This window comes from Phoenix dactylifera, unplaced genomic scaffold (assembly GCF_009389715.1).
Source record: "Phoenix dactylifera cultivar Barhee BC4 unplaced genomic scaffold, palm_55x_up_171113_PBpolish2nd_filt_p 000051F, whole genome shotgun sequence".
NCBI lineage: Eukaryota > Viridiplantae > Streptophyta > Magnoliopsida > Arecales > Arecaceae > Phoenix > Phoenix dactylifera.
In genome coordinates, this window is record NW_024067670.1 from 488806 (window position 1) to 510865 (window position 22060).

General features: G+C 38.0%; 1 protein-coding gene across 1 annotated transcript; it reads left to right on the top strand.

The window, feature by feature from the left end:
- The first annotated feature begins 6535 nt into the window (after positions 1 to 6535).
- On the top strand, positions 6536 to 21764 carry LOC103721234 (serine--tRNA ligase-like). Its single transcript, XM_008811356.3, has 10 exons — positions 6536 to 6779; positions 6882 to 6952; positions 7042 to 7203; positions 7304 to 7409; positions 8072 to 8265; positions 20384 to 20487; positions 20591 to 20774; positions 20864 to 21043; positions 21205 to 21408; positions 21496 to 21764. The coding sequence occupies exons 1-10, from the start codon at positions 6647 to 6649 to the stop codon at positions 21511 to 21513; spliced, it is 1356 nt and encodes a 451-aa protein (XP_008809578.2). The 5' UTR covers positions 6536 to 6646; the 3' UTR covers positions 21514 to 21764.
- Positions 21765 to 22060: the final 296 nt, after the last annotated feature.

Here is a 22060-nt window from a genome sequence, read left to right on the forward strand (position 1 = left end):
ATGAAGGTCCTGACAAACAAGACTTGGAGTTAAAAGGGAACAGCTTGAAGCATGGCGCAAGTAAAGTAAGATGATTGTAATACTTGTTTCCACTGATTTCAAATCTTTGAGTCATTTTCTTAAATGTAAGGGATGTGATGCCTAAACTTTCCTATAGTTCAAGTTTCTTAGCAAGAATTAAATGGAGAAATTTTATTTTCAAAAACATTATATAAATAATAATTTTATTATATTTATTATTATAAAAATTTGATTTATATTATTATATAATATCTACTTGCAGAGCTTTTATTATCACTATAATATTATTATATTTATTTTCAAAATGTAATATTATTATAATTTTAAAACATAATTCAATAATGGATAATATATTATGATGTGATAATTATGTAACTAGTAATATAAAGATATAAAATATCATTAAGGTACTATTGTTGCTCCTTTCTTTTCCTCCTGGCGTAGGATAAAAAAAGATAATCGGTTTGGAATGGAATGATATGTGGGCATGTCGTGGATGTTTGAATAGGAAAGAATGGATAGTAGTAGGTTGTACTATCTTGACCTTCAAAAAATTTTTGCTATTTGAGCATCGCTTTCTCGAGAAAGGGAGCAGTAACTAGGGTACTATGCTAATAACTAGAAGCTAAAGGATAACTAAAGTTAAAGAAATAATTGAAAAATAAAATAAAATACCAGTCATTTGATTGGCGAAGAATCTCTTTTTAGAATTATAAAATATTTACACACATTCTTTGTTACTGCTTGGTAGCTGGCCTCTTCTAGCATTGACATCTGTCTTTCTCTATTACCATCACTTTATCCACTTTCTTATAACAATAGCCACAATGGATTCTAGCCATATCTCTATGTTCTATGTCATGATATTTCAGTACTTAATTCCACCTCTACATTCTGCTTGCGAGACTTCATCCAGTGTTAGGCTGAGGTCTTAGCACAAGTCATGATCGGCCTTTAAGTCAATACATTGTTTATCCGGTAGGCCATATTCAGATTCAGCATAACATCCTGCCCTCTTCAGGACTCAACTAATGGCTCAAGTAGTCACTTGATTGGTTCAATCAGCCTTCGTTAGACGTTGCCTGGTTTATCTTACGTGATGCCATATGGTAACTTGATAGGCCTGCTCGGTCTATTCTTGGTCCATCCTTTAACTACTTCAGCTTTCCCTAAACTTGATCGCATGAAATCATTTATGTTGATCTAACACCTCCCATCAATAGTTTTTACACTCATCTTGTTAAATCAAACCTATATGCTTAGCCACCCTTTCATGACCATGGCTAGAGCTTGTTATTACTTAGTTTCTAGGATTCCCATGTGACCGCTATCAAACTGGTCTTTGGACTAGCACTAAAGTTAGGATATGGTGTCAATAATGCTCCAACATCCCATTGGTTGACAGTCAGAATGGTGATGGGATATACCCAATGCCATATCTGTGACCTTAAACGCAACCCACTACTCTTTGACCATAGGGAATGACCATGTGTTCGCACAATATGGGCTATTCTAAATAACTAGTGTAATCCGATCACCCTTTGAGATATCGCAATCAATTAGGATCCATTTTGGGTAAACCTTGGTGCGGTGAGCTAGCCTTGGATAACTAAGGATTGTCCTCTTTCACCCTTCCTTGAGCCCTGTTGTGGGAATAAAGAGTCCGAACTTAGTCCTACATCGACTAGATAGCGGAGAGGTCCTGTCTAAGCCCGATGGGGACTGAGCTCTGAGGTTCGGAGGATACCCTCCGACCTCATCAAGCCCCAATTTTAAAGCTTGTCTTCGTTGTCCTTGCTTTCACTAGCTTATTCTTTTAAACAAGATAAATCTGCACACTGCTTTCAATGACGTTGCTTAATAAGGACAAGAATTTGAGCGTTCAAGGAATCCTAGATCTACAATCACAAGTATTCATCCGTGATTCCTCTAGCTTCCTCTTAGGGTTCTCAGCATCCTCTCCTCTATCTTTGATCTGTCATTCTAATGAGAATCTTTGGTTTGGAAAAATCCTAATTCCCATTGGTCTCGGCCAACCAAGAACGATCTTTGGGATCTCTTGTTGGCTCATGTTTCCCAATACAAAGATTATATATAGGAGGACAATGGCCTCTTAGTTATTTTATCTCTCTCTAAATCTCCTCCTATAGCCAACCAATCCCTCATCCATACTGTCTTTTGTTTCTAGTCTTCTTCAACTAACATCTTGTATCTAAATCACACGATTACCAGTGTCAGTCTTCTAAATTTAGGGGTTCTCTTGAACTTTCAACCCATCGATGAGGTGTTCAATATGAACACCTAGATGAATAGTGTCGGACTTGGATAAGAAGGCTAGTTAAGCTTTTATATGAAGGCCTTTAGCTAGTAGACCAGACCAGTTTCGACAAAAGAATTTGTCATTTCTTTTCTTGTTTGGATTTGCAAGTCTCCTCTTTTCTCATACGATCAAGATTGTGAAATCACATCTCTGACTGATTGCAGCCTTGGCTGACGATTGGCTTATAGCCTTGGCCCCCAAAGTCTTGGCCTATCTATATCAAGGCCTTCGGGTACTTAGTTTAGAGACCTGAGGTTGTGGAGGCCCTTCATGGATCTTCCAACTTTAGCTCTATACCTATTTCCATGAAGTCCGACCAACTACAACCGACATTCCTGAAGCTCATCTAGTTAGTCTCTAATATGCCCGCTTGGAGGGACCTTTTCTTACCTTCTCAGAATGTTTCAAAAAGTTTTATGAAGGTCCAACTCATCAAGGTAATTCCCTTCAGTACCCTTTTCTTTGAACTCTAAAGCCTTCCTGGCTTGTCTTTCCTCTGGTCGATATGTCTTCAAAAGAGGTTGAGGCTATAAAAACTTTATGAAGGTACTTCCTTGTTCTAAGTGATCTCCACATAGGCTCCATCATTTGAGCTATCCAAAAACAATAAGTGCTTGGTGGAGTACTAATCCCCAAATTTCTTTGGCAACCATCACCTCTGCTGTATGATTTTGTGGCTTGAATGCTCTTAGAAAGAAGAACTTCTGATGTGGGAATAACATGCCTAAAGAAGCTTGATGTTACTGTTGCATTGGTTAGAAACAATAGCATGTAATACAATGTAATATAAATTAGGTGGGTGGGATGAATAGGCTAGCATGTGAAGATAGAAGAAGGAACATGAAAAATTTTATTCATTTCCGTTCCATTGAAGGTAAGATCTGATGTAGTTCTCTCTCTATCTCTCTCTATGCATTTAAATCCAAGGTTGAGATGTTGTCTTCTTTTGAAGAAGATCAAAAGAACCTACTATGTATTGTAGATGGAAAGGATCAAGTTTAAGATGCCATGATTCTTTATGTCCAATCTTACGAGCAGGTACTCCAAGAGGGAGACTATTGGAAAGCTCAAGGATGATATGATGGTTGACTACTTTCAAAGTTGAGTCTCAAGTATGTTAATTTCGAGGACAAATTATTTTAAGAGGGGAGAATGTAATAGCCTAGTCTTCTTGGCCCTGTGGCCGGCCCGAAGAGGCCCGCCCAAGCTTATCGTGCCCTGTGGCATGATGAAGCGGAGAAAGGAGTCTTCTTCCTTCTCCACTTTTGGTGGAAAACGGGGATTCCAAGGTCAACTAGAACTCGGAGACTTCACCTATTTAATCCCCCTCATTCCCCTCTGATTTCCACCGCCAGAATCGCAGGGAATCATCGCCACTTTCAAGCTTCTTCTCCGAGCCTCCTCTTCGAATCGGCGCCGAAAAAAGGCCACCGGAGCCTCGTTGGACCAAGGTGAGAATTCTCCGCCTTGTTTTCTTTTTTTTTCTTAGGCTTCTAGCCATTATACATGGCCTTTTTAGAGCCAACAATCGCCAAATTTGCATTCAAAACAGGGTACCCCTGTTTCGGTTCTCTTTTCTCTATCGAGACTCTTGGCCTCTCTCCTGTGTTGACCTCTGGCCAATGTTGGAGCCTCCAGCTGCTAACAAGCGGATTGGGACCCAAAATTGACCGAGCCAAGACCCCTTGTTTGACCCTATTTTTGGGCTAAATCCAACCGGCCACCCTCTACTAGCCGCCACCGGCGCCTGCTGCACCCCTGCTGGACTATGACCATGACAACCATCGGTCCACCCTCTTCCTTCATCCTCTGTTTTTCCAAGAAGAAAAGAAGGAAGAAGAAAAGAAGAAGAAGAGGAGGAGATAGAGAACAATCCAGATTGGCTTGTTGCTCCATAAGAAAATGAAAAATTGAGTAATCCAGTTCCTCGGCTGCAACACTGACATGTTTAACTAATTGGCCATCGATATGACAGGTATAGATCTTTCTATTGTGATGCACAGGTTAATGTAGACCTTAAGCATCGGCCGGTATATCAAAACAAATAGGAGTTTCACCCTTGAGCGACAACAAGCCACTGATGAAGAGGTTGGTAAGCTCGTGAAGGCTAGGATCATTCATAAAGTTGACTAACTGAAATGGATAGCCAATATGGTGCTCGTCAAAAAAAGGCCAATGGATGTTGGAAAGTCTACATCGACTTCACTAATCTTAATAAGGCATGCTCGAAAGCTAGCTTTTCACTTCGAGGATCGACCAACTTGTTGATGCTATCTTGGGTCACCAGCTTCTCATTTCATAGATGCATTCTCGAAATAAAATCAGATCAAGATGTACCTCGAGGACAGGGAAAAGACGACATTTATTACGAACAAAAGATTATATGGCTTCCACATGATGCTATTCAGTTTGAAGAATGCAGAGCTACATATCAACGACTGGTCAATCAAGTCTTTAAGGAATAGATCATCCAAACTATGGAGGTATACGTGGACATCTACTCGTGAAGAGCCATAATGTTGATGTCATCGACCTTTATGAAGCTTTCTAGACTCTGAGAAAATATAATATGAAGCTTAATTCGAATAAATATGCATTCAAAGTCACCTCAGAAAAGTTTCTAGGCTTTATGGTGACCCAGTGAGGAATTGAAGCCAACCCGGAGAAGATCCAAGTAGTGTTGGCAATGACTGCTTCGAAGACGGTTAAAGAGGTCTAGTGGCTTGCTGGACAGATAGCTGCTCTAAGTAGATTGGTGTCTAGGTCGGCAGAAAGATGTCTTTCCTTTTTCAAGATCATGCGAAATGCAAAAATTTTGAATGGATCGGGGAATGCCAATAAGTGTTCAATCAGTTAAAACAATACCTCAGGTCTCCTCCTTACTAAACTCGAGGTCAGGAAGAATCTGCATTTCTACATGACCATATCTTTCTCACAATTAGCCTGGTTCTTTTTAGAGAAGTGCTTGAAAACCAAAAGCCTATTTACTATGCGAGCAAGCTACTTTAGGATGTCGAGACAAGGTACCCAAGAATGGAGAAAATGACCTATGCTTGGTCATCCAGCTTGGAGACTGCAACCATACTTTAAAGCTCATACTATCATATTATGATTGATCAATCATTGAAGAAGGTATTATAGAAGCTGAAAATTTTTGGCTACTTGGCCAAGTGGGCTGTTGAGCTTGGAGAGTTTGATATAAATTATCGGCCTAGGTCTACCATTGAAGCATAAGCCTCGCCGACTTCATTGTTGAGTGTACTATGCCGGAGGAAGCTAAGCTTGAAGACCAAATAGAAGCTGAAGTGGAGTCTGAGCAACATTAATCAAAGGTACAATCTTTTTGAACACTCTATATTGACATGTCCTCTAATGTAGGAGAATGCAAAGTTGGGCTGATCCTCATCAGTCTTGAGAACGTTGTGGTTGAGTAAGCCCTGAGGTTTAATTTCAAAATATCCAACAACGAAGCATTGATCATTGGACTACCATTAGGGCAACCACTCAAGCCCTGTAGTGATTCTTGGTCGTTAATCAGGTCTGAGGGGTGTATGAAGCCTGAGATCCTACAATATTGAAGTCCTGTTGAAGGTGAAAGAGATCTCCTCCTCCTTCAACAAATTTGAGTTTCAACAAATATCTTGGAAAGAAAATATGAAAACGAACGTCCTATCCAGCTTAGTTTATATTTTGTTTTTACCATATTTTTTTAATTAAGTTAAGGCTTGAATTCGAGCTCGAGTATGGCTCGGTTGATATTTATGTTAAGTCTAGTCAATCTCAAGTATTACTTTTTTTTTTTTAAATATCAAGTTCAGTTCAAGCTTGGATATTAAAGTTTGATCGATTTCGAGTCGAGTTTTGGGCTCGAGTATTTTGAATTAAATTGAGCTCGAGCATCTAGCTACTCAATTCAGTATGGCTCGATTGCACCCCTACTTTTATATATGAAAAAAAATGGCACATCGCTCGGGAGATTAAGTGAGATTCATGCAGCACGCCACAGAATCATAATACAAACCACGAAGCACCATGTGATGAAATTTTTATTTATTTATTTATTTTATTTTTATTTTTTATTTTTATTATGGTTGCTGAGATTATAAACTCCAAAAACTTGTGATGTAATAAGTTGAAAAGGCAGGGGCTAGCATGCAATTGGGGACTTCAAAAGGAAGATGGGGATGATGGTGCCAAAGGAACAGATTCCGGCTAAAGGTTTTCCTCATAAAACCCTCCTCGTCGTTCCTTTCCGCCTTCACCTTCCTCGTCCTCATCTACTTCATCCCGAAGGAAGAAGAAGCGATGCTGGACATCAACATATTCCGGGCTGAAAAGGGGTTTGACCCCGAGCGCGTCCGCGAGTCCCAGCGCCGCCGCTTCGCCAGTGTCGAGATCGTCGACGAGATCATCCACCTCGACAAGGAATGGCGCCAGCGTAATAATCCGCTCTCAGAATAAAACTTAAAAAATTCCATTTTTCTTTTCCGTTTTGTTGTTCTTTCGATCTCACGAGATCCCTTAAACTTAAATCCTCCAGGGCAATTCGAGCTCGAGAATCTGAGGAAGGACTTCAATCGCATCAACAAGGAGATTGCCCGCCTCAAGATCGTGAGTTCTTCTCCTCTCGTTTTTGTTTTCTTAACCGCTTCTTTCAGTGATGTGGGATCGATCCAAGTTTCTTCTCTGGATTGGTGAAGGCAAAGGAAGATGCGACGGAGATGATAAAGAGCACGGAGGAGAACAAGAAGCTGACGGCCGCGAAGGAGGTGGAGGTCCAGGAAGCAAAGGTCGCGCTGGATGCTAGGCTCGAGATCGTCGGCAACCTCGTCCATGACTCGGTCCCCGTCAGCAATGATGAGGTCTCAGCGCCCTCGTGCAGGATTATTATTATTATTTTTCTTTGTAATTGCTCTATTTCGGAAGATAACGGCTGTAGATAGACATGGAATTGGTTTGCAGGCCAACAATGAGGTGATTCGGACATGGGGGGAGCGGCGGATGGAGGGAAAGTTGAGGAATCATGTTGACCTTGTCAAGCTGCTTGATATTGTGGATGCAGAAAAGGGTATCCTCTAGATTAGATTGCTTATTGTTTGTTATGGTACCATTTCTAGTTCTTATTTTGTTATTTGAGAAGAAATTTTGAGAATGCTCAATGATGTCGAGCTGACCTGATATCAAGTAGAATGTTCCTTTATATATGTATATTAAGAATCTGTAAAGTTATTCTTGATGAAAAATATCTTGTGCTTGAAGTTGGTTAGCAAATGCTTAGCTTTATGGCTTCTTCTGGTAAATCACTTTGTTTTTACCTCAGAAGATCTGAATCGATAGATGGAAAAGTTCACATTATATGTAACTTGAATTCATACTAAGTTGAATGTGTGGCCTTGTAGATGTCAAGAAATTTTATGTTGCCATATTTGTTGCATTTTGCTGAAAACCAGCTCTATGATATGTTATAGCCTCACAGAAATTGTGGAATTTCACTATAGTAGGTTTTCTAAGGAAAGGTACTTTCAGCATGACTTGCTTGCTTTGTGCTCTTCACTTACCATTTCTTCAATCAAGAAAGCATTTGATCTGTAAATAGTATCATAAGAGAATACTTCAAGAATAATTTTGATAATTAAGTCACTATCATATTTTTTTTTAAGTTCATACCTTGTTTTAATGGCACCCATAACTGATACTAACATGTAAATGCCATGCTTTTGGTGCACATAGGTGCTGATGTAGCTGGTGGGAGAGGTTTCTATTTGAAGGGTGAGGGAGTCCTCTTAAATATGGCACTTATAAACTTTGGATTAGCATTTCTGAAGAAAAGAAAGTACCAACCAATGCAGACTCCATTTTTCATGAGAAAGGACATAATGGCAAAATGTGCGCAGCTGGCCCAATTTGATGAGGAACTTTACAAGGTAAGTATTGAATGTCCTTTTGTATTCTCTGGTTTGTTTTTCATAGTGCAGCTGATTTTTTGGGATTTTCTGTACATGTTCCACAAGACAATGTTATTTCCTAGTTTAGTAGGAAATCTGAGCATTGATTGATCTCAGGATGATCGTTTATATTATTGTTATATTCAAAGACCTGAGTTACCTCTGCTTAAGGAGGTATTCTGTTTAAAGCATGACATTTGTAACACTAAAGGGATCTACTTATTTCCATTCATCAAATTACCATATATTTTCTGAATGAATCTCATTTATAGTAACCAAAACCTGGTAAACCTTGAAGACGGATTTTCTAATTTGTTACTTAACTAGCAAGTGTTGGAATGTTGCAGTAACATAATGATACCACTCTGTAGACCTTATCCTTAATTTCATAACTTGTTCTCAGTTGAAGAAAAAGGAGAGCTTAAAACTATTCTTTTAGTTTTGTAACACGCGGACTTATTTTCCTAAATGAAGAGATGATGTGGAAGTTGATTGCGTGAGGATATGAGAAAGCGGATCTCTCAAAAAAATATCAAAGACAATGATGCACTTCAGAAGCAGGTCTAGGAGCAAGTTTCTTGAGAGTTTTCGAAGCAGGTGTGCCACCCTAGATAGAAGTTTCTTAGTACTAAGCTTGAAAAACAAGTGTTGGAATGGGAACAATGTTTACCTAATGTGATAAACCACCAATAAATCATCTGAAAACAGAATTTCCATCCTCTAGGGTCTGTTTAGTTGTTGAGAGAAACCTACAAAGTAGGTAAAGAAAAACGAAGTTTTTTCCTTGGGAAAGGAGAATTTCTGCTTCAAAAAATTGGTAAGCAGGAAGAGGAAAAGAAAAAAAAAACATGTTTTATTTAGGTTTCTGAGGTTTGGGATATTGGAAAGGGGAGGGAAAAAGTATGCTGAGTTCCCTCTTACATGAGACCATTGATTTTGCTTTTTTCTTTTTTTTTTTGTGGAGGGTTTTGCTAGAAAAAGTTCAGGTTTTGAATTATCTGGAAAAGGTTGTTGGATTTGAATATTTTTTGCTGAACAAAATTAATGGTAGGCTGGGTTTTCTAGGGAGTGTACTCTTCTATGTTTCTTCCTTGCTACCAGTTACATTTAGAGCATATCCAATCATGGTTCACCATACCGAACTGAAAGATGGTCCAGGGTGTATCGTACCGTATTGGTATCCGGTATGCGTGGCGTACGGATACTTGGTACGCCGAAAAGATTCCATTCCGTATTGTACCGATATAGTACTAGTGTGGCACTAGTACGAGGTTCGGTGCCGAGACGGCGAACCTTGTATCCAATAGATTTTTTTGGCTTTGAGCAATAAGGTGAATATGAGAAGGGATTAGTGATGATTATCATACATTGCGTAAGTGACATGCATGGTGAGTCGAGCTAGACAACCTAACAAGATTTACCATAATTTCTAGGATTAGTGGCATATGATTAGATGTATCCTTATGTTATGAACCTAATTCTGATTCATTTTATATTTCTTAATCAATTTCAATTGTAGTTATCAGGGATTGTAAACTGAGTTCCATGATCTGTTTTTTTCATATTATATATGCTTTGTGGTTTCTCAACAGGATACATCTTTTGGATGAATTAGATGCAGTAAACTGGATATTCCCTGCAAATTGCCTATGAATTGTAATTGCTAAAATAGGATTAGGATGCAATTTTTTTGAGGTTATCATTGTAGTTTAGGGTCTAAGATGTTTACATGAATCAATAGTGAACACAAAGTCTCGATTTCTTTAAGTGACAACGACCTCTATATGCAGGGGAAAGGCTACTGGTAAGATGAAAAATTTTTGATGAAGAAAATAAAATCCTTCTTCCATTTCCTTTGATCTTTAGTTCTTCCTCCTTTTTCCCTTTATCTATTCATGTATTTGATCAACCTATGAGCACATTGCTCTTTTAGATTTTTTGTGCAAAGATCTGAATTTGTTTACAGATTCAGTTACCATTATTAAGGATAATCAGTCTAATAAAATAATTATTGAAGTTCTTGTTGAGAAGCCTGCAAGCAAAGATTTGTATATTAAGTTTTTTTGTTCCCTTTTTTGGATAAACTGTTCGTTAACTTGTCAGCTAGCGTTCTCATCATCAAAGATTCAATTGTCAAAGATCAACAAGTGGACTAGTAAGTACTAGATGATTGATCTGAATTTGCTTGATTCAAGTCTTGTGATATGAAGATCCGTTGCTTGCTAATCTTGTAGGTCCATTCTTGTGCACCATCAATGAATGATCAAAGGCTGTAATTGCCCAGTTGTTTGATTGCAAGGGATTCCTATATAAGGACTCTGCAAGGGAGCACATGCCATAAAAAAGATTTGAAAATGAAATCTATGTAGCAGAGGCATATGAGCTAGTGTAGGATTTGTTAGTAGCATAGTGCTACATGATTCATTTACTTTAGAATAGGTTTGGAAATGGGCTTAGTTGATCAAGCCACCCCTTGCCCAAACCTGGCCCAAAAAAATCTTCAACCTTTGAATCGGGTCTAAGCTTGAAAACTTCACCAAAAGCTAGGTCCCAAACCCAAGCTAGGCTTGAAGGATCAACTAGGCCCGATTTTACTAGGTCTTCTTGAGCTATAGAAACCTTCATGATGATGGCAGTCAATGTGGTCAACTAGATGCCGACTCCAATCATGGAGGTGACAACAATGAAGGACTCCTCTGGAGATGAGAATTCTATGGGGATAATGCCACAAAGGTCGATATATGTTAGCAGGAGTGTGAGAGCCATTGCTTGGAGGAGAAAAAAATTAAGAAGGGAGATATCGTGTAGTGGCCTGCTGCCAAAGGAAAGGCCGTGACACATGGAGAGAACACATGGCCTCTCAAAACATTCAAGATTTTTAATATATGCATGTACATTAAAAAATGTTTATCGCTAAAAATTTTTTATTGGCCTCATTTTCTGGGCTAGGCCTTGGCCAAGCCAAGGGGCTACTTAAACTTGGCTTGACTCGACAAGCCTCAGGCTGGTTGGTGCCCATTGCTAGGCCCACTTTAGAACTAATTTTAATTATTGTCTACATTGTTTGGTTTACTTACAACAACTTTCAAGGGCAATAGCTTGATATTAAGACATCAAATCATAATTATGACCTTATTATATATAAAATGAAAAAAAAATCCAATAGACATTCATGGCTCTTAGATTTAGTATAACTCATAGTTGCTGTCGGACTAAGCCGCTTCATAAACTTTTCATAGGTTGTCGATTCATGCCTTCCTATTTGATCTCAGTTTTAGTTGCTAGATTTATGAGTGGTGTGAGTGTGGATATGGGGAAAGAAAATATTTTAGAAGCACTTTAAATAAGGAAGCAATTGTGAAATAAGTTCAAGTTTGAGTTTTTATGAAGATTCTAAAGCTGGCGCCTTGCCCAAGGTAGAAGATTCTAGGTACTAAGATCTCAATAAACTGTTAAGAAGGGTTCCATGTGTTAACAATGTCTATTAACCAAAACCTCTTCCATGATGCACAAGATTGTAAACCATTATTGGTTAGAGGAAAACTTGGGTGAGGTTGATAAAACATGTGCATGGGCAGGAGCGGCCCAATGTCTTTGGGGCCTAAGGCGGCTTTTCAGTGGGCCGGCCTAAGGCGAACTTACAGGGGGGCCTTTTTTCTTTCCATTTTGTCTTTAAGGCCTTTCCTGTAGTTGGCCTTCTTTGGGCTGGGGCCTTAGATGACCGCCTCAGTCGCCTAAGGGTTAGGCCGGCTCTGTGCATGGGCTAGGGGCATAAAGGACTCCATACTTATTGGGAGAGTTGGGCTTCCAATATCCAATTTTGGTTATTTAAGGGCTTGGTTGTTGTCTTGTATAGTGTTCCTTGACTGCATCGTACTGCACCTATTTGCCTATATGTGGTCATATTGCATATGGATCGAAAAGGTGGTCCACTTAGCATTTGCAGCCGCTTATGCAGCCTATTTAGTACTGTGTGACTGCATATTTGAGCTCGTTTAGCATTCCATAGCTGCATATACAACCCATTCTTATCTAGACCTATGTAGATGTAGTGGTTTCAAACTGATGGTTAGGTTTGCTGTGTTTTAGAGGTAGGTCTGATATGGATGTTGATAATATTAAAATACTGATTATGTTATAGTTATTGCTATCTGGTTAGGTACTAAGAAATAGGATCTAATTATTGGTTGTTATTGTTATTAATATTGCTATTATCCATCCAAAAAAATATTACATCATTATTGTTGTTATTATTGTATTGAATGTATTGTATCTATTTCTAAATAGTTAAAATAAGTAACTTCATATGCACCTGCATATGCGGTCCTTTGACTGCTCGCGAACCATAGATGCCTTTCAAAACATTGTTTGTAGGCCCCTCCATTCTTGCTCGTATCATTCCTTTAATTAAATGGAGATATTTTCAATTTTGCTTTTTAAAAAAGGCATCCATCATATTTCCTGAATTTTACATTATTATATTTGTAGTAGTAGGAGATTTACACTGTAGACACTTTCCTTGATGTATTCTCTTAAACTCTTACATGGTGGGCAATCCATAAACCAAAATGATGGTGATTTTATATTTTTAAGAGGGTCAGATTAGCAAGGTTTAACACTTGCATTTTATAGTTCTCACGTTTTAATAGATGGATGTGGATAAAAAAAGTTCAGGAAAGTGGGATACATTTAGCAACTTGGAATATATGACTGGTAACAAGGAAATTGATGGAATTAGCAAATACAATGGCTAGGAAGAGAGTTAACATAGCATGCCTGCAGCTTGCAGGAGACTAAGTGGATAGGAAAAAATGCAAAGGAAGTTGGTAAGACATGTTATCAATGTTGGAATACAGGGAAAGATAGGACTAAAAATGGAGTAGGAATTATTGTAGATAAGAGTTTAAAAATATGAGGTTGTAGACATTAAGAGAATAGGAGATAGGATAATCTCGATAAAATTGGTGTTAAGAGAGGAGTTTATTAGTATCATCAATGTGCTTATTTTCCTTAGTAAGATTAGATAATGCTACAAAGCAACGTTCTTTGGAGAATATAGTGGACTAATACATGAGATTCCTAGTGCAGAAAAGATATTTATTGTAGGATTATTTGAATTGTTACATGGGAAAAATATAGTTATAGGTTTTAAAAAGGTGCATGGAGGTTACGGTTTCAAGGATAGAAATGAGGAAAAGAATGCCATCTTGGAGTTCATAATGACATATGACCCAATATTAGCTAACACCTGCCTTAAAAAAAGATTCTCAATTGATAACTTCTAAAGTGGATATAATATTAGTCAAATAGATTTCTTCCTTACTAAAAAGGCCGTTCAAGCTGTGTAAAGCTTATAAGGTTATATTGGGTGAGCGTTTAACCACCCAACATAGATTGGTGGTTTTGCATTTATGTATTAGGAAATGGAAAAGAACTAAATAAAATAAGAACTGGAGGACTAAGTGGTGAAATTTGCAAGAAAGAAACTAATAACTTTTAAGGATGGAGTGTTGAAGGAAGGAAAGTAGGGTCTAGATAGGGAAATCAAAACCATATAGGTAAAGATGGCTAAAAATATTAAGAAAGTGGTTATAGAGTTATTTGGAGAATCAAAGAGAAAAAAGCCATCCAATAAGAAAGCTTGGTGGTGGAAAGTGAAAGTTCAATTGGCGGTTAAGGCTACAAGAATGTTATGAAAGACTACCTAAATGTCAGAGTAGAGAAGTGTATGAAAGTTATAAGATGGTCAAGAAGGAAGTGAAGATGGTGGTACAAAGGCTAGATTCAAAGCATATGAAGAGTTATATCGCAAGTTAGAAACTAAAAAGGGGGACAAAGATACCATAAAATTGTAAGACTAACATATAGCAAAACTAGAGACTTAACCTAAATGCATCAGAGATGAAGATCAAAAAGTTTGGTTGAGGTGAACGAGATCAAAGAAAGATGGAAAAGTTATTTTAATAAGCTATTTTATGGGAATCATATAGAAAATTTAGGAGACCTTACAAGTTATATTGAGGATACAAATGTTAAGTAAGTGTATGTAGAATTTGAGTATCAGAGACAGAAAATTGTTAAAAAGATTACATAGGAAAATCTATTAGATCTGATGAAATTCCTATTGAGGTTTAGAAGTGTTTAGGTCAAGATTGGCGGAACCGTTCCGAACCGCGCGGTTCGGGGTGTCTCAAGCCATACCGGCGGCTTACTGGGACGGTTCCGACAAAGAATCCGAAACGCCGTGCTGGAGAAAAAGAAGAACGAAAAGGAAAGAGAAAAAAGAGAGCAAGCGGGGGAGGGAGAGGGAGGCTGGCGGAGGGCCAGCGGAGGCCGGCGCTGGTGCGGGCAAGCGAAATTGCCGACTTTACTTAAAAATCGCGAAATATTTACGGTCGGACCCCTGTTTCGTTCGAAACAGGGGTTCGGCCGCAGCCTCCGCCGCCCGCACCAGCGCTGGCCTCCCTTCCTCTCCCTCTCCCTCTCCCTCCCTTCCTTGCTTGCTCTTTCTTTTTCTCTTTTCCACGGTCTTCTATTCAGTACAGGCCTAGCACGGCACGACGCGGGCTCATACCGACTCGTGCGGCCGGGCAACTGGCACGGTGCCCGATACCGGCACAACAGACCCTGATTAGGTGGTGTGGGAGTAACTTTGTTGATTACTTTATTTAATAAGATTTTAAAGACCAAGAAGATGATTTCAATTTGGAGGAAGAGTACTATAATATTGATTTATAAGAATGAAAGTGATACTCAAAATTGTTCTAACATCATATTGTTAAACATATGAGCTATACTATGTAATTTTGGGGGAGGGTGATTAGGGGTGCAAATGGGTCGACCAAATCCAATTTCTTATTTGGGTCCTAATTTTGGACCCAAACTTGATCCGATAGACGATCGGATTGGGTCGGGTCCACCGCTACAATTTTTGACCCAATGGGTCATTCGGGTCGGGTCAGGTCCATGTATAATCCGGACCCAACCAAAAAAATTCGGATCCGGGTCTGGTTCGGTTCGGATCTGGGTCAGGTCCGGTTCGGATCAATCCATCCAAATAATTTTATAGATCGTGTCGGGTCGAGTCGGATTGTCAAAATTATCCAAATTTCAAATAGATCGAGTTGAGTTGGAATTAGGTCTGAATTCAGTAAATCCAGATCCGATCCGAAAAATGGAACGGGTCCAATTTTAGAACTCGACCCGATCGCATGGGTCCTTCAAAATGGGCGGGTCGGGTCTAAGCAGGTTGGGTCGGGTTGGGTCACTAATCAACCCGACCCATTAGCAACCTTAAGGGTGATTGATCATAGATTGAGGTGGATACAAAAATATCAGAGAACTAATTTGGTTTATTGCTAGCAAGGTTGACTATGAAATCTATTTTTCTCCTTCGGAGGTTAATGGGGAAGTATAAAGGAGACAAGATCTTTATATGATTTTTATTGATTTACAGAGCATAAGATAGAGTCTCTAGAGAGATCTTATGATAGGAGTTAGAAAAGGAGATCCCATTAGATATATTAATGTGATTAAGTGTATATATGTATACTAGATCGGTTACTAGTGTAAGAACTACCGGTGGTAATACTTGTGAGTTTCCAATTGCAATAGATTTTCAATTATAATAGTTTTCCATCAAGGATTTATTATAAGTCTTTTTTTTTTTGTGCTAGTCATGGATATGCGTGCCAGGCATTATTAAGGATGATACTTCCTGGTACCTGCTATTTGCAAATGTTGTAGGCTTAGTGAATGAACTAAGCTTAGGGTTAATTGTACGTTGGAATTATGGAGGAGTGTATTAGAATCCAAAGGCTTTAAGTTAAGTAGGACCAAGATGGAATACATGAAATGCAATTTTAGTAAAATTTGAAATAGAGATGAAGATGGTGCAAAAATTGAGGATCATGTATATCTTAAGAGCGATCAATTTTGGTGTTTAGGATCGATTGTTCATTAGGGGAGATTGAAGCGGATGTTATCCATTGGAATATAGCATGTTGGATAAAATGGAGAATGCATTTGGGATATTGTGTGATTGTTGATACTTGCCAAGTTGAAGAAAAAAGTTTTTAGGACATCCATACAGCCAGCTAAGCTCTATGGTATAGAACATTGAATAATTAGAAAATAATTTGTGCATAAGATGAATGTGGTCGAATGAGAATATTAAGATGGATGTATGGTAATAGAAGAAAAGATAGAATAAGGAATGAAGTCATTCATAATAGATGGAGGGAGCATCAATTGAGGACAAATTGAGAGAAGGATGACTTAGATGGTTTGGATATGTATAACGTAGGCTAAGGGATGTGCTAGAACAAAGAAGTGATTTAATAAACATACAAAGAAAGAGGGGTAGAGGTAGAATAAAAATCACATAGGATGTAGAAGGATTTGATATCTCAATATCTTTTAGAAAGTATGACCCTAAACCAAGGGGGATGGAGGAAAATGATTTATGTAGCCATCCCCAACTATTTGGGATTAAGACTTGAGTTATATTTTCTAGAGGACTAAAAGCTTGTGGGTTTTCGATTGTGTTTTGCAATTATTTTATTACTTGGTTTGGGAAAGGTCATTGGAATGAAACTTATTGGACATATAACAAGCATAAACAAATGTTAGATGTTCAAGAGTATTTTGTGGAACGACTAGAAAAGATGTTCTTTGTTCAAGCAAACGAATAGGAAAACATCTACCTGATAAGCTAAAAGTTGATTATACTCTACATGCTTTTGAATGGTGTCTCTAAAAGTTAGTTGAACTCATATGCAAGTATACACAATATGAAACCTAATGCTTTGGCTAAAATATGCAAAATATTAGCATACAATTCAACAAGGTTAGAGTTTTATGCATTTGTAATTTCAAAAACATTTTAAACTTGCAAACTTAAGACCTTTATGTCCCTTGCTAAGACTAAAGCTTAGAGCCACAATTAGCATTGTATTAACAACTTTCAGAGCAAAACCATTTTGGTTACGTAGTCGAAGGCTTCTCTTTGGTTTCTTCTCTCAAGTTTCCACTTTGGTCACCATGTTCTCATATAGAATCCTTCTATACTATTTGTAGCTTCTCGATTGTCTTTGTTTTTTTGCAGTCCCAATTCCCAAGTCTAAGCCACTCATGGATGACTATTAGCCAGGTTGGAACTCAGAGATGTCTAATATCAGAGCAGAGGTGAGAGAGATGCATGGAGTAGTGCAGTTTGGGTTGCTAAGTTTGTTTTTTTGGAGTTAAGCGATGAGTAGATTAAGCAACCTAAACTTATTTATCTTCCTCTATCTATTATAGAAGAAGAGGGGGGGGGGGGACGAGAGAGAGTATTTCATTGGTGGGGTTTATTTGGACAATGATTTGGGTGTGGAGTTAGCAGAGTGGAAGAGATATTGGTTGCACTATCTCAAAGCCACAGATCTGAAACCTGTGAAACCATGTATAAATGTTAGGAATTTGCTGCTGCCAGATGGATGTTTGAAGAGCTTTGAACAGAGACAGAACACTTTTAGTTGTCAACGCAACATCTGTCATAACATTATAATTGTAAATGGTCTAAGAGGCCCCTCATTATGTTGCACATCCATATAACTGGCACTTAAACATGGCTGTTGTTTAGCTGTATTCTATTATATCGACTGTTAGATAAAGTCAATTACAGTTTTTTTTTGGTCTTTTCAGTTTTAAGAAAAAAATATTATTTTATATTAGGAATTTGCTGCTGCCAGATGGATGTTTGAAGAGCTTTGAACAGAGACAGAACACTTTTAGTTGTCAACGCAACATCTGTCATAACATTATAATTGTAAATGGTCTAAGAGGCCCCTCATTATGTTGCACATCCATATAACTGGCACTTAAACATGGCTGTTGTTTAGCTGTATTCTATTATATCGACTGTTAGATAAAGTCAATTACAGTTTTTTTTTGGTCTTTTCAGTTTTAAGAAAAAAATATTATTTTATATTATGGAGTAGTGTATCTTAGCTTGTTGGTTGTGAATCCCTTTGCAAACTTGCATATCTTTCCTTATATGTAAGGGTTGACATGGATATGACATGCTGCATGTGCTGTGCTTGCATTATATGCAGTATTTTAGATGTTGTGTTATGTGCTTGAATGGGCTTTCGTAGAGTTAAATGACCAATAAATTATATAACAAGTTAAATTTACCTAAAATAACTCTGTTAGTTTTAATTATAAAAAATGATTCAGAATTTGTTTATTAAACACTATGGACAATCATATAAACTATAGGAATAAAACCAGGGAAGATGACTATTAGCAGGTATCAAGATACAACAATAATGGTGGTGTTAGTAGTAAATAATATTAGAAGCAGAAGATCAATGTGAGGGAATCAGGGGAGTTATCAAAAGAATACAATAGTGTACAATTAAAGTTGGAAAGGCAAAAAGTAAAAGAGATTGATAAATAGAGGAAAGGAGGACCTTCCTTCAGTGCTAGGATTATCAAGAGAGAGTTGGTTCAAGCTCAAGTTGTCTTATAGGTAACTACTTGCTGGAAATGCATATTATGTTGCAAGTTACACTAAAAGAAAACATTGTGCGAGACATATGCACATTATAATTGTCATATCATTTTGGATAGCATATAGGATATTTTCTTATTCTGAACCTTAATTGCTAGAATTGGGAGCAGATGTGGGAGCCGGTGTGGTTGCGGAGCAGATATTTTATAAACACTTAGGGAAGTTCCTATGAAGCGGGTGCAGGTCGGAGATTCTAGGAAGCTTGTGGAGCAGATTTGTTAACCTAGGTAGAAGATGCCAGCTACTAAGATCTAGACTAATAATGAAAAATTTAACATTGCATATGCAATTTGTTTCAAACCAAATATGCGGTCACTGGAAGCCTTTAAGAAAACACTAACAAATGGTTAAATAGACTAAGTATTTGCCAACTTTTAACTGGGTACAGCTCAAGTGATCAAGCGTCATCTTTTAAATTGCAGCTTAAGTGCTCAAGTGGCTGGTGGGAAAAGCCAAGAGATGGTTGAATGTTACAAGAAATTAAGTGATAGGATTATCAAGAGAGAGTTGGTTCAAGATCAAGCTGTCTTATAGGTAACTACTTGCTGGAAATGCATATTACGTTGCAAGTTACACTAAAAGAAAACATTGTGCGAGACATATGCACATTATAATTGTCATATCATTTTGGATAGCATATAGGATATTTTCTTATTCTGAACCTTAATTGCTAGAATTGGGAGCAGATGTGGGAGCCAGTGTGGTTGCGGAGCAGATATTTTATAAACACTTAGGGAAGTTCCTATGAAGCGGGTGCAGGTCAGAGATTCTAGGAAGCTTGTGGAGCAGATTTGTTAACCTAGGTAGAAGATGCCAGCTACTAAGATCTAGACTAATAATGAAAAATTTAACATTGCATATGCAATTTGTTTCAAACCAAATATGCGGTCACTGGAAGCCTTTAAGAAAACACTAACAAATGGTTAAATAGACTAAGTATTTGCCAACTTTTAACTGGGTACAGCTCAAGTGATCAAGCGTCATCTTTTAAATTGCAGCTTAAGTGCTCAAGTGGCTGGTGGGAAAAGCCAAGAGATGGTTGAATGTTACAAGAAATTAAGGTCAAACAGAAGGTGATCACAAAAGCATCCACGTGTGCAGACTTGAACTTCCATGTAATGCAAGTGACTAATTCCAGAGGATTGCTGATGATCTTCTCAACTGCTGAATAATTACAGCATACATGCATTCACAACTAAAAGTGGAATATTGTTGATGGTTGGTGGTGATTCTGTAGATAAATTTGATGCTTCTCAGCAAATGTAGTGTGTGTGGTTGGTTCAAGAGGGAAGGGTATCTAACAGAAGGCCATGATTTGATAGGTAGTGATATGGATGGGATTTCAGTCTCTCAAATGGTATCTAAAGGTGGTGAAGCGCATGAGGTTCAAAACTGAAACCCCATGATGCATGCTATGTATAGTAGATAGACAAGTTTGCTGTGCGCATACTTACCAGCTGCTTATGTGATTGCTAATTACAACTATTAAATAATTTTAAATTCAAGTTTTCCAGGATTATGATATTAGTTGATCTTTAAAAGGTGACAGGCGAAGGGGATGACAAATATCTGATTGCGACCGCAGAACAGCCATTGTGTGCTTATCATCTAAATGATCGAATCTATCCTTCTGAACTACCTATACAGTATGGGTTTTCCTTTATTTTTGTTTTGGTAATTTTATCTATGAGTTCTATACTATCACCCTGGTTTAGTTTGTGATTAGTAATGTATCTGTATGTACTTTAGATATGCTGGATATTCAACCTGCTTCCGGAAAGAAGCTGGTTCACATGGTCGAGACACACTGGGCATTTTTAGAGTCCATCAGTTTGAAAAAGTAGAGCAATTCTGTATTACCAGTCCAAATGACAGTGACTCATGGGAGATGCATGAGGAAATGATAAAAAATTCGGAGGACTTCTATAAGGAGGTGTGCTCTTGGAACTTGGAAGCCTTGTCATTTTTCTTATTATTGCCTGCTAGGTACATAAATGTATTTATGGAACTAACATATCGCAGCTGAGCATTCCCTATCAAGTCGTGGCTATTGTTTCTGGTGCTTTAAATGATGCAGCAGCCAAGAAGTATGACTTGGAAGGATGGTTTCCGGCATCACAGACCTACAGGGAACTAGTCTCCTGTTCGAATTGCACGGATTACCAATCAAGGAGATTAGGAATTGGATATGGCCAGAAAAAGGCAAGAATTTCAACTTTTACTGCCTTTTTTATTTTATCAAAAAATGTTGATTCTGCATTCAGAGTAAAATAAATGATCATCGGGTGGCTATCCTTAGCTTTTCATCTTGGGTTTCATCACATAGTGAAGTAATTCAAGTTTTTCTGTTGGTTCCCATGCAGAATGATGAACAGGCAAAGCAGTTTGTCCATATGCTGAACTCTACATTAACAGCAACAGAAAGGACCATTTGTTGTATTCTCGAAAACTATCAGAGGGAAGATGGAGTTGAAATTCCAAAAGTGTTGCAACCCTTCATGGGTGGCCAAGAATTTCTCCCATTCAAGCAGAGCCCAGAAGCCAAATCTAAAAAGACTAAAGCTAAGGTTTCTCTCTCCCCAACTCTTCACTGAATTCAGTTAAATGGCCAATAAAACTGGCTCAACTTTTTATTTTTGGACATGATTGGGCAGGGTAATGCTGGTTCATAAGACAAGGGATGGAGCAAACACAACTCATCCAGGGGATTGACACGATCTATATGTCGACATAAGAAATATGTTGCATTTTTTGGCTGATATCCTTTGTTTACTATTTATGGTTATTAAAGAAACCATGCTGACTGTCTACAATGAACTTTATAGAGGGTTGAAGTTTGAACTTTATGGAGCATTGAACTTTATGATTATGAAAGAAACCATGCTGATTATTTTGTTATCTTATTTTAATTATCTTTGTCTAATTTACCTACTCTCCCTCTTGGGAGGGATGAGGCCTTTACATATCATTTAAAAGGTGAGCTACTTAACTTGTTGCTGGCTAGTTAATGTGCACCTGAAAATGAGAGAGCAGGGATGGATGGGATGCTTATCTAATCAAGTTTGATCTTTTTATCTTGGATAGCTGCACCTTTGCGTCTGGCCTGCAAAGTTTCTTATTTTTTGCTTGTTTAGTGGGAGCAAGAACTAGATGAAAGGTGGCATATCTTGTAAAGAAGGGATGTCGGAGCGTAGTTGGGTGTAATACCCTATAATTTGG